Source organism: Pipistrellus kuhlii, unplaced genomic scaffold (genome assembly GCF_014108245.1).
Source record: "Pipistrellus kuhlii isolate mPipKuh1 unplaced genomic scaffold, mPipKuh1.p scaffold_m20_p_1, whole genome shotgun sequence".
Lineage (NCBI taxonomy): Eukaryota > Metazoa > Chordata > Mammalia > Chiroptera > Vespertilionidae > Pipistrellus > Pipistrellus kuhlii.
In genome coordinates, this window is record NW_023425404.1 from 28,076,741 (window position 1) to 28,090,746 (window position 14,006).

At 38.0% G+C, this 14,006-nt stretch overlaps 1 protein-coding gene across 2 annotated transcripts in view; it reads right to left on the reverse strand.

Annotated features, from left to right (window-relative positions):
* GPR137C (G protein-coupled receptor 137C) overlaps window positions 1-14,006 on the reverse strand; it is a 56,070-nt gene that overhangs the window by 28,668 nt on the left and 13,396 nt on the right. For both annotated transcript variants that reach the window (XM_036436531.2, XM_036436523.2), the window contains exon 2: window positions 931-974. In XM_036436531.2, coding sequence (XP_036292424.1) covers window positions 931-974 — 44 coding nt within the window. The remainder of the gene's footprint in view (window positions 1-930; window positions 975-14,006) is intronic.

The window sequence follows — 14,006 nt, forward strand, 5'->3', positions numbered from 1 at the left end:
CATAAGGACAGTAGAGTTTCAAGCACTTATCAACAACTCCTCTTCTTACAAAGTTACATGTATACTATGCATACAGAGAAACTCTGAAAAGGAAATGCTTAAAAACTTGCCCCTAAGAAAAATTAGACCACCTCATAAAAACTCTTCAGGTAAGGTGTGGCTATCTACGTCAGGTAGCTATAACAGCTATTTCTATGAAAGCAATCCCATGTCAGATACATTTATACCCCAAAGTACAATAATATGACCCAGAAATTTATTTGGCGTACTAATTTCTTTTATTTTGGATCTCTTTTAATAGTGGAAATCATAAATCGTTATCAGCCTTTGGCTATAGTTAATGCATGGTGAATTGAAGGTGATGTGTAAAGTAATCTATGACAAGCAGTGTTTGTCAAGTGAACATGCAAAGCACAAAGATTTTAGTTTGAGAAGTTTAGATATTAATATTCTCTCAGATTAAATAATAAATATAATAATCAGAGAGTAGTTTTAAATCTAAAATAGATCTTTTCATTATTAATATACTCTGGGGATTGTAGCACTTTAGGAAACCAAAGCATAGAGATGTTAAATGAGTTGCATAGTTATCAAGTGTCCTGGCTTGAATTTTTGAAGGAAATATTAGTTACTTCATGCAACTATACAACACATTCCTTCCCCAAACAGCATAATCTAACTGTTAGTGTTTGTGAACCCTATGAAACCTTGTCTGACATCTGAAGCAGGACAGTAGGAGAACAGCAAAAACAGATATTAGGCAGCAATATGACTGAAGAGGAAGTACTGTGGGTTATTCAATTAACTTCCTATGAACTAATCTAATTTGATTTTCTAAAAAACTGCCAAGGTACCCTTAACCACCATGTCCTTCAACCTTGAGGAGTTCACTGTGAATAAAATTTAAACCTTACTATTCATGAAACTTACTTGTGTTTGTCAAGTTCAGTGGCACATCTGACTTTACATATAACCTATAAAGAGAGTATAGAAAAAGTTTTGAAAATATGTAATAGAAAATTCTTAAATTTGTTTTGATTTTGTATTTCAAAATTATACAACTACAAGTAACAACAGATAACAAGTAAAATTCAAATGTTAATAGAATTACCATGAAATAAAAATAGGCAGGTTTTCCAAGGCTTAAGACAATTAAGAATTTTTTCTTATAGGCTTAAATTTCTGTGTTTAAATATGTAAACAGAATTAATTCAATTTAAACCTGTATTAAGCTTTTGTCATGAGGCAGATATTGTGCTGAATGGCTTGTCACTGATTCTAAACTTCATTGTATTACTCATACTTTGCCCTATAATGGGACTGCTTACTATAGGACTATGGCTGAGTGTTCTACAAAGGTTATTTCCCCTAAGATGCAGTGAAATAGTAAAACGAAGGACCAAAAAATTAACACAATGAGCAAATACCATCTTACATAATAAAACTCTAATATGCAAATTGACTAAACACGAAATGACCAGTCACTATGATGCACACTTACCACCAAGGGGCAGACGCTAAATGCAGGAGCTGCCCCCTGGTGGTCAGTGAGCTCCCACAGGGGGAGTGCTGCTCAGCCAGAAGCTGGGCTCCTGGCTGGCGAGCGCAGCGGTGTGGGAACCTCTCCCGCCTCTGTGGCAGTGCTACGGAGTCTGTGGGGAGTGCAGCTAGGCCAGCAGCCAGACATCCCCCAAAGGGTCCCAGACTGCGAGCCAGACTGAGGGACCCTCCCCCGGTGCACAAATGTTGTGTACCAGGCCTCTAGTATCTAGTATACTTCCTTCCTTCACAAAGCCTTACAAACAGCAGATCCTCAAATACTTGTTAAAGTAAAGCAGGTAGGTAAGAAGAATTTGAAATAAACATGGAAAATTTTGAGAGCATAGTGTGGAAGGTTCCTTACTACTGAGTTTGTACTTTATTATTTAGATAATGAAAAGATATTGGAGGTTCTTACAGAGGCACTCTAAAATATGGGATTTCATTAATCTGTTATCAATCTAAAGGCTACTACAAAGGAACTACAGACTAGAAGTGGGAAGACCATTCATAAAAGTGAATTGAAATAGGGTATGAACTCCGGGAGCCTGGAAAGAGAGAGGAAAGTATAAAATATTACAAAGAAAAATAGTTTAAGAATTTGCTAACTTACTGATTTCATTAAAAAATAGTTACTGAGTATACACTATGAAAGGTTCCATGGATTCACAATAGTCATTGTATCTGCTCTTAAGGAGCACAGTATATGGAAGAAGTAGGAAAAAACATCTATATTGACATCTTGTGCTATCCATGCAAAAGTTGTGTTCGCAATATGTACAAAGGGAGAAATACAAATTCAATCCAGGAAATGGTAAGAGGTGACAGGAAAGGAGAAAGATTGTGTAAAGGGTGAGGAAAAGAGAGATGGGCAAGGGAGAGAGACCTAAAAATCAGATTAGTCATAGAAAACAGTTGAGCAGTTTAGCGGTAAAACAAAGAAAATATAGCCCTTGTTAAAATCTGCAATAAGTAATGAGATTAAAGAAACAGCCATTGATTGGGTTACTAGTATGTCACTGGTACTTTGGAGAGAACTGTCCATGTCTTTTGAGTGAAGGAGTTTCCATAACAAACTTCCTTGAAAACTAGAGATAATGTCTACTTGAAGGTCAGTGGGAAGATTTGCTTCCTGACCAGTAGGTATAATAAAGATAGAGAACATTTCCCACCCTGGAGACATTCCAGGGGAGTAGTCTCCTTCTCCCTTCTTCCTCTTCCTCTTCTTCTTCTTCTTCTTCTTCTTCTTCTTCTTCTTCTTCTTCTTCTTCTTCTTCTTCTTCTTCTTCTTCTTCTTCTTCTTCTTCTTCTTCTTCTTCCTCTTCTTCTTCTTCTTCTTCTTCTTCTTCTTCTTCTTCTTCTTCTTTTTTTTTTTTTTTTTTAATATATTTTATTGATTTTGTACAGAGAGGAAGGGAGAGAGATAGAGAGTTAGAAACATCGATGAGAGAGAGTCATCAATCAGCTGCCTCTTGCACAACCCCTACTGGGGATATGCCCACAACCAAGTACATGCCCTTGGCCGGAATCGAACCCGGGACCCCTCAGTCCCCAAGCCGGTGCTCTATCCATTGAGCTAAACCGGTCTCGGCTCCTTCTCCCTTCTTGCTGAAAATTTGCTTTCATTCTAGAGGCAAGATAAGGTGTGCTTATCTGTCTCTCTTCCTTATTTTGGAGTTCCCTTCCTGTAATATCCTGCTGCTTACACAGGTGACATCTGGACCTCACTAGATTGCCTTATAGTAATTGTGGCTTAGGATGTGTTGCAAGACATTGCTTTGGTTTTTGTTTTTGTTTTAATGTTCTTATTGATTCAGAGAGGAAGAGAGAGGGAGGGAGATAGAAACATCAATGATGAGAGAGAACTACCGATTGGCTGCCTCCTGCACGCCCTGCAATGGGGATTAAGCCCGCAACCCAGGCATGTGCCCTTGACTGGAATCGAACCTGGTACCCTTCAGTCTCCAGGCTGATGCTCTATCCACTGAGCCAAACCAGCCAGGGCCGTGTTGTTTTTGGCATGAGTAATAAATGGTCTTTTTCTCTGACCCAAGGGTCTTGTGTTTTCTGTCAGTATCCTATATAATAAAAGCCTAGTATGCTAAGTGTTCGATTGTTCAACCAGTTGCTATGATGCGCACTGACCACCAGGGGAAAGACACTATGACCAGTAGGTTAGCATCTGGGGTCCTGCCAATTGGGACTGGGTGAGATGGGCCAACACCCCTGGATGAATCTGTGCATCAGGCCGGTTTTGGCCAGATCCTCACAGGCCAGGCCGAGGGACCCCACTGGTACATGAATCCATGCACCAGGCCTCTAGTATGTATGTAAAGCTGTGGCAGGCTAACAAACCTCCAAGTAGAGTAAAATCCCAGACTCTTCAGTTTCTGACTTAATAATCTACTGGTCAGAAATGAATTATAGTACAGAATAGGGAATAAAGCCAGTAATATTTTGAGAACTATGTATAGTGCCAGGTGGGTCCTGGAAATGTCATGGGGATCACTACATAAAGTATATGACTATTAACCACTATGCTGTAGACCTGAAACCAATACAAAATAATATTGAAAGTAAACTGTAATAAAAAAATGAACCAGAGAGGGTAAAATGATAGAGAGTGGGAGAGAGGAAGGGAGAGTTCAATTGTTAAAGAAGGCTCTAGAAGAGGACAATTATCCCTGAAAATGAAGACTCATTCTTCTGAGTAAAGAAGGGACATTATTATAAAATAATCTACAAACCTCTTTGTTAAAATAAACTTGGACCTAGCATGGATACAGACATTTTGATATAGAGGATGGATGAGAATTTGGCAGGTAGATTCTATTTTTTCCTAGTAAGCAGGAGGCAAGGTCATTTTCTGGGAAGAGATGTTAGATTTAAACACTAGGAATATAGAAAACATTTTGAACACATGACTAGAAGGGTTACAAAAGAAAATATTGCATTGAGAAGCAAGAGAGGTCTAGTTCAAATCAGGCAGCTGACAGTGGATTTTAAAATCAGTAAAGCTTCCTGATTTTAAAATTAAAACAATCTAATAGAAAAAAAGTGGATGCCATTACAAAAAGCAAATAACTAGGTTGCATTTTCATGTGTTAATTTAGAACCGTAACATGGAATTACTTTGTAGAGAAAGAAAAAGCAGGCAAGTGAACCATAGCAAATAGTCAAGGGATGAAGACTACTAGACTGTACATTGGTTCTAAATGCAAATGACACCAGAAAGGAGCTAATGGAGTGGGGTAAACAGAATGGGTAAAGTACCGTATTTTCCGGCGTATAGGAGGACCTTTGAAACAAAAAAAAGTCAACCGAATATCGGGGGCAAAAGACCACAATTGCACAAAAATTACCTGCAGATCTTGACGGCAAAGTAAGTCTTTTCTTTGAAGTGGGGGGTAGTCTTATACAGAGAATATAGGCCTAAACCTATGTTTTAACTGTAAAATTAGGGGGTTGTCTTATATGCCGGAAAATACGATAATTAAAATATAGACAAGAGTGGAAATCAGAAAGAGAGAGATGCATTTAAGATGTATAAAGAAAAAGAGATGGGCCGAGACCGCTTTGGTTCAATGGATAGAGCGTCGGCTTGGGGACTGAAGGGTCCCAGGTTTGATTCCAGTCCAGGGCATGTACCTTGGTTGCAGGCACATCCCCAGTAGGGGGTGTGCAAGAGGCAGCTGATTGATGACTCTCTCTCATCGATGTTTCTAACTCTCTATCTCTTTCCCTTCCTCTCTGTACAAAATCAATAAAATATATTAAAAAAAAAGAAAGAAAAAGAGATGGGACTGGGTAGGAAGAACTGCTTCTTCATTCAAGAGCTGATCCAAGGTGTGGGCATGCTGTTGGATGGCTCAAATAGAAATGGAGAAAAGCTCTGAGAAGCCAGTGAATTGAGAGACAATGAGTGAGTTATCAACGTGGGCTTCGAAAAAGATCTGTATAACAAGAGACCAGTCCATAAGAAAGAAAGTGCTTATTCATCCAGGAAAGTCGAAGTTATTACCACAGCCAAGGATGACCTAATCAGATGGCATAGGTTTCAGAGAGATGATGATGGTACATCACTAAGTAGTATTGGGAAACATAAAATAGGCTGATTGTTCTTTCCACAAGTTGTGACAGAGGGTTTTTAAGGTACAAAATGTCAGCTGGAAAAAGCTAGATTTCAGTAAAAGCATTTAAAAGGTTCAAATGAAGAGAATAGGGACACAGTGGAAAGTGTAATTCATAAGATTACTGGTCATGGGATGGGATAAATAATGGGTGTGAGAGGGAGCTGAATTGAATAAGGAATTAAAGGTCGTTATCGAAGATTTGCAAAATATGTTACATGCATCACATAAACACACCTGGTACTTTAATCATACAATAAGGTTAAAAACAATGATCTGATATTATATTCTAAGAATTTTATAGACTTTAGCTAAGAGTATATGATCCTGAATAAAAAAATATCTACACTGCCCTAACCAGTTTGGCTCAGTGGCTAGAGCACTGGCCTTCGGACTGAAAAGTCCCAGGTTTGATTCCAGTTAAGGGCATGTGCCTTGGTTGCGGGCACATCCCCAGTAGGAGGTATGCAGGAGGCAGCTGTTCAATGTTTCTAAATCTCGATCCCTTTCCCTTCCTCTCTGTAAAAAATCAATAAAATATATTTTAAAAATCTACAATAAAAGAGTATTATGCAAATTGATCGTACCTTCACCATACCAAACAGCCAATTAGGAGTATGCAAGTTAATCAAATAAAGATGGAGGATTAATTTGCATAGGTAGGTGCCCAGTGGCTAGGGGAGGGGCAGGATGCTTGCATTGTCACCATTGCGATGCAAATGTTCTGCCCCATCCCAGCTGCTCCAGGCCTCTTCCTGCATCAAGCCTCTAGTAATATATAAATGTCAAGTAATTGTATCTTATTTGTTATGGTGGTGAAGAATAGTTCATGAAACATAACAAACATACTTTATATAGATTTTTTGAAGTTTGGAATGGTAAATAATATATATCCAAATGACTTTTCTGATGTCAACTGATGTCAGAGCAGCTTTGTCCTTCCAGGTCTTTCTTAACACCGGAGAAACTGAATAAATGGGCATTTATAGAAAGATATTCTTTATTAAAGTATTCTTTATTAAACTATTACATAGGTTGATGGATATCAATTCATCATATGTATCTTACATACAAACTAGTAACTCCTTAGAAAATATTTAGAATTTTTGAATTAATGAAGAATTAAAATACTGTTTATCACTATTATCTTTAAACATTTATCACTATTGTTTTTATTTTTAAACGTTTTTTTCTGCTTTTCTTTTTTGAAAGAAAGAGGGGGAGAGAGAGAAACATTGGTTACTGCCTCCTGCATGCCCTCTGGTTTCCTCTGGACCTTACTCCATCTCTCTTTTCCTCTGCTGATTTTGCTCTACCCTTTCACGTAATAAACTTTCACCAGGAGTGTAACAACTGTAGTCCTTTCAGCAAGTCACCGAAGCTGAAGGTGGTCCTGGAGACCCCAACATAATGTGTGATTATCCAAGAAAGATGAATTCCAACCCGGTCAGGAGGAGGTTTGAGAACCAACCTGATACATGTTTCAGGATATTTAAAAAGCATAGGAACCAAGTCTCATTGGAACTGAGAGGTGGAGATGAGTAAAACAGGTGATGATAAAAGATATTTTAAGAGCAGTTAAATCCTAAATCTCTTTCCCTAGTCCATGTCATGGGCAAATGCCCCTTATTTCTCCTGGCAGACATCTGGGTATTTACTCTCTGGAGAGGTAACTCTGGCCTGGACGATGAAAGGTACAGCTGACAGGTTGGCACCATACTGAAAACAGGGATGAATGATGAACATCAAGTACAGGGATTTTCTCTTGCCTCAACCCTTTTCCCTGAATAGGTTCTCAACATTTTGTAAACTGCATCTTTATTCTGTGAAGGATTAGAATATTGTTTCCTCCTGAGGAAATGGATCACCCATGAGGGAAAATAAAAATATATTAGCATCAGGGATTACCAAAAAAATTGTCTGGCCAATAAAGAAAGAAAACAATTAAAAAAAATTATCTGGCCCTACCTGGTTTGGCTCAGTGGATAGAGCATTGCCCTGTGGACTGATTCAAGGGCACATGCTCGGTTGTGGGCTTGATCCCCAGTAGGAGGTGTGCAGGAGGCAGCTGATCAATGATTCCCTCTCATCATTGAAGTTTCTATCTCTCTCTCCCTCTCCCTTCCTCTCTGATATCAATAAAAATATATTAAAAAATTATCTGGTTATATCACCCTATAGTGTTTACATGCCTCACCTACAGGCTTACAGCTTCTACTCTTAATTATGAACAGATAACAAAGGATGAGCAGATAGCTCAACGTTTTTAATAAAAGATAAAAATCAAAACAAAAAATATAATTAAAAAAAATGATACAAAAAGCCAAACAAAACCAGATCCTTATTAGAGTCAGAGATATAGGACACTGCACTTGTAAAACAAAAACATGATACCATTACAAAAAAAAAAAAAATCAGAGAATAAAAAATGAGCTAATAGAAATTAAACATGCTAGTAGAAATGAAAAAGTGAAGAAAAGCGCTGGAAGTTGGAAAAAAATCTCAAAAAAAATTTAGCAAAATGACTGGTGCAGCCACTAAGGAAAAACAGTATGGAGTTTCCTCAAAAAATTAAATATGGGACTGCCATTTGACCCAGTGATCCCACTTTTAGGAATATGTCCTAAGAAACCAGAAACACTGGTCAGAAAGAATGTGTGCACCCCTCTGTTCACCACAGCGCAATTTACAATAACTAAGATTTGGAAACAGCCCAAGTGCCCATTAGTGGATGAGTGGATAAAAAAAGCTGTGGTACATTTACAACATGGAATACTATGCAGCAGTAAAAAAGAAGGATCTCTTACCCTTTGAGACAGCATGGAACATAATACTTGGGAGTATTATGCTAAGTGAAATAAGCCAGTCAAGAAAGACAAGTATCACATGATCTCACTTACATGTGGAAACTGATGGACAAAATAGACACAGAGACATGGAAGCATGAAACAGACTGACAAATCTCAGAGGGAAAAAGAGGGAGGAGATTAAGCAAAGACTTTATATGCATATATGCATAACCCATGGACACAGACACTAGTGTGGTAAAGGCCTGGGAAGGAGGCGGGAATAGGGTAAAGAGGGTCAATGGGGGAAAAAGGGAACATCTATAATACTTTAAAAAAGAAAAATAAATGAAAAAAAATAGAAGAGAGATTAAAAAAAAAAGGGGGAGATCTGTTCTGGAGGTCCAACATCCAAATATTAGAAAGAGAGAACAGAAACAAAAGAGAAAAATCAATAAAAAATTAAAGACTATTTCCCCAAACTAAAGGATACACGTGACTAAATTGAACAGCTGCTCAATGGCCAGCAAAAATAGATAGAAAACAGACCCATATGAAGAAACATCTCATAGTTTTCAATAAGGAAAAAGACAAGTCACATATAAAGGATCAAGAATCAGAATGGCTCTCAAACTTTAATAGCAATACTGAAAGTGGAGCAACACCTTAAAAATTGTCAGGGAAAATTATCTTCAACCTAGAATTCTATTGCTGTCTAACCTATTAATCAAATATGACAAAATTAAAATATTTCAGACATAAAAAGCCTAAAAAATATTGCTTGCCAAGCACCCTTTCCCAAGAAGGGACTAAAGGACTACTTCACTGAAACAAGGTATGCAGGGAAGTATTAACTCAGCAGGCCTAACTTGCCTAAGCCCTGCACATTCCAAGGAAAGATCTGGCTCTTTCCTGGCTCTTGGAAGATAATTTGTAAGACCTTGGAATACCCTGCCTAAGAAGTATCTTTTACCAGGGGCCTTGGGCCACACCAAACAGTCTATGCTACCAAATGTGATTTATGGTGGGGGCCCTGGACCATGTGGTATCAGTCTGCCCTTTGAAGAGGCTGGAGACTGAATAACTAAAGCCAGCCATAGTCGCTTCAGGCCCATATGACAGACCCCCGGTAAAAACCTTGTCTCGGGTAAGTGCTCCTGGTTGGCAACACTTCCTAGATGCTGTCACATATTATTGCTAGGAGAATAAGCACCTTCTGTAAGACTGCTGGGAGAGGACACCGAGAAGCTCGTCTCTCACCTGCCCTGGACTAAGAAAAACCTTAGACATTTAATTTGATAGTTTAATTTACATACAACAAAGCTGAACTTCACAGATAAAGTTGATTGTCCAGGAACAGGTAGGAAATTGAAAGGATTAAAACTCAATGTCCTATCCTGACTCCTAATTCAATGCTCATAGGGAAAGAAAAACATATTCAGAAACCAAATTATCTATTTAGTAAAAGTAATGACATAGAAACAATTTAACATGTTCATTTTATGTTGTTTTGTAAACTATCAAGTGCCTTTACTTAATTAGAAATATACTTTTTAAAAAGATAAGTAACTAAATTATTCAGGAATGAAGCATTATTTTTATGAGAAGAAAACATGTGAACTTTCATTACTAAAAATCACCCTGAAATATAGCAGCTTACTATGTACTGTTCATTAGTTTACTATGGACAGTTTTTTGAAGATGAGTAAACATATTTTATAGTAAGGAATATACAGAATTTTCCTGAACTGAGTCTCATACATCTTAGATATAGGCTCTTTAGGAAACTAATTTAAATTGTGCTGAAACTGTGCTATCCTTTAAAAATTTTCAATATCAAATTTCCCATTGTATTTTACTGATTTTCATAAAACTTTTCATGCTTTTGAACTAGGAAGAGAGCATAGCTGCTTTTTGTAAAGACAGAGCCAGATTCATTGGAAATATCTGTCTGACTAATAATGACAGAGGAAAAAAAAAGGGCATGATGTTATTGAAGAAATAATAGAATATCACAGGAGAGAAAGAAGCAGAAGAATGACGCTTACTTTCTTTTCATCTTGATTTTTTAAGGACAGTAACAGTTTGAATGTAATCAGTGATGATACTTGCATTAGCTTAAAACCTGCTAATTCCATCGCCTGACAGTAAAGTTCCCTAGAGTATACAGTATCATTTCAAATCAGCCCAAGTCGTTCGATCAGTAATTAGACAAAGTTCTACATAATAACTGAGGAAAGAGCACAAACGTTTAAGAAAATATTATTTAAGTATTTTCACAGTTCAAGATTGAAGCTGGAAAAAAAACTGCAGTGGGTAATCAATATGCTAATGAAAAATGGCAGCTATAATTGAGTTTTTGTAAAAAGATAGTTGTCTTTTTTAAAATACAGATTTAACATATCCAGCTATATCATATATTAGAAAGCAGATAATTCTAAATATTTAAGTATTTGTTTACTTACATCCTAAACTTTAATTCATTTTATTTTTTTTAAATGTTTTTATTGTGTTGTTGGTTTGTTTTTTTGAGAGGAAGAAGGAAACATCGATGAGAGATCATTGATGTTTCTCTCTCTCTCTCCCTCTCCCTTCCTCTCTGAAATCAATAAAAATATGTAAAAAGAAAGGAAGGAAGGAAGGAAGGAAGGAAGGAAGGAAGGAAGGAAGGAAGGAAGGAAGGAAGGAAAGAAGAAAGATGGATTGGCTGCCTCTTGTACATCCCCAACTTTGGGATCAAGCCCGAAACACAGACTGGGAATCAAATCATGACTCTTGGATTCCTGGGTTCAACCACTGAGTCACACTGGACAGGCTAAACTTTAATTGGTTTTAAAGTAATGTGTAATTTTTAAAAATAGGCATTCATATCTCAGAGATAGAATCCATAGACACTGTATCAGATCTCAGAACTAGGCCATTAAGTAGGAAGTTTATTTTGTTTTGTTTTAACCCTCAATTTTAGGTTGCTTTATTAGTGTCAAACTATTCGAATTAAAGGTGTCTTAGATATCACTGGGACTAATCACTTTATTAATTAAACAACTGGCCCAGAAAAGTAGAGATTTGGCAGATATAATTAGCCAACTAGAATAGCATCTAAAGCTCAGACATCCAAACTTCTAGTTCAGGACTAATGATGAAATTATACCACTTTAATATATTTTATTGATTTTTTACAGAGAGGAAGGGAGATAGAGAGCTAGAAACAACGATGAGAGAGAAACATCAACCAGTTGCCTCCTGCACACCCCCTACTGGGGATGTGCCCGCAACCAACATATATGCCCTTGACCGGAATCGAACCTGGGACCTTTCAGTCCGCAGACCGACGCTCTACCACTGAGCCAAACCAGTTTCGGCGAAATTATACCACTTTAAACACACATCCTAACAAAGGTAAAATAAAAAGATAACAGGAAGAGACATGATTTGTGATGGTGAACACACAATACAATATTCAGATGATGTATTATAAAATTGTACACCTTAAACCTATATAATTTGATTAACCAATGTAACACCAATAAATCCAATAAAAAAGATAAGGACACTTAACTTATAAAAGTTTGTTTATTTAAATCAGATAAAAAGTTCTAACTACTTTGCTAAGTTGGACATTCTGATTTTATTTGTGGAGACGGAGAGAAATAAACATTTTTTAAAAACTGTTTCATTTTATCATGAATTTGCTCACCCATTCAAATTATTAAGTATCGGCCCCATACAGAACAGTGCCAAATGCTGAAGATATGCAAAATTTCCTTAAAAGTGAATGTAAAATAGTGACTGATCTAAAGCAATATATAGTAGAAGGTAGAATCAGCAGTATATCACATGACATATATTTTTTCTTTATGTTTGGTTAGACTTAGAACATCATAAATTTCCCATAACTTACAGTGTTAACTACTCAGAATTCATTTAAACTAATGTTGATGGTTATTAAATGTAATTCAGCTTTATTATATGGAAACTAGATGTTTGGTGCATGAAATTCATGCATGGGTAGGGTCCCCAGGCTTGGCTAGTGATCAAAGCCGATTGGGACTTTCTGGCTGCTGGCTGGGGCCTCCCTTCATTCTGTGCCACCCCCTGCTGGTCAACACATGTCACAGCGAGTGACAAAACTCCAGAGAGAACACTCTGCATATTAGCCTTATATATAGAGAGAGATTGTAAAGATTGTGTTGGTTTGTTTTACTCCTTCAAGGAAGGTAATACAAAAGTAGAAGGGGGTAAAGTAGAAAAATACAAATTAGTAGCCCCTGGTTTGCGTTTGACCCATAAACTGTTTTGCTTGGCTGTAGTATTTTAAAATAATACTTCAATACCTTGTTATTATTTAAAAGTAGATATCTTATTTTAAAAGATCAACAGGAATTTCTAATTTCTCTTGGAAAAAAAACACAGGTGATTTGGCAATGGTATCTTGCAGCTCGAATGGAATTAATGTGACTCTCCTCTTTGTATATGTGCTCTCTAGTTCACATAGTTCCTATTCTCTCTCAAATTGTAGTATCTAGGGCCCTTTAGGCATTTGAGTTTTTAAGCAAGCACTCCTGTTGATGGGGAGAGGGCAGGTAAGTGGGAAAAGAGAAAGAAAAGCAGGATGGAGACTAAGTTATATGAAATTATATATTCAGGGATTTTCCTACTCCATGATATCTATCCTATCTAATAAAAGAGAAACAATGCAAATTGACTGTACCTTCGCTACGCCCACCAGCCAATCAGGGCGAGTATACAAATTAACCCAACCAAGATGGCCATTAATTTGCATATCCAGGCCAGAGCAAAGCCTGAAGACAGCATAGAAAGAAGCTAAGTGCTGCAGAAGGGAGTGAGCTGTGGAGAAGCAAGCAAGTGGGGTGGGGGAGAAGGGAGGGAAGTAGGCAGGGCGGCAACCACAGCAGGAAGCCCTATTGTAGGAATCTTCCTGCAATGGGCCTCTAGTGTGTGTGGTGTGTGTGTGTGTGTGTGTGTGTGTGTGTGTGTATGTGTGTATGTATATATATATATATATATATATATATATATATATATATATATATATATATATATAATGACCCTAATATGCAAATAGACTGAACGGTGGAACAACCAAACAGCCGGTCGCTATAACATGCGCTGATCATCAGGGGGTGCATGCACAACATGGTGGGCATTGGCAGCAGGCAGCAGAGTGCATAAGGTGGTGGGCATCGACTGTGGCAGGATGATGGAGCAGGTGAGTGGAGGCACCAGACCAAGGTGGGGTGCTGGTCACTGTCATCAGGGTAAGCCTCTGGTGGTTACTGAAAATTCTTTGCTCCCATGCATCACGGTCTGCTGGGCACTCACATCTGCTGCCAGTGCCGGCCCAACTCACTCCCACTGCTGGCATCTGGCGCCGGCCCCCCCCATCAGTGGGTGGAGTGGTGGCTGCCAGCCTTGATCACCCTTCAGGGCTTCTCCACCTCCCCCAGCTTCTGAGAGTTGATCAGAGCTGGCAGCTGTCTCTCGAACCCGTTCCCAGCACCATTTCCTGCTCGCCCTCACTGCCAGTAAC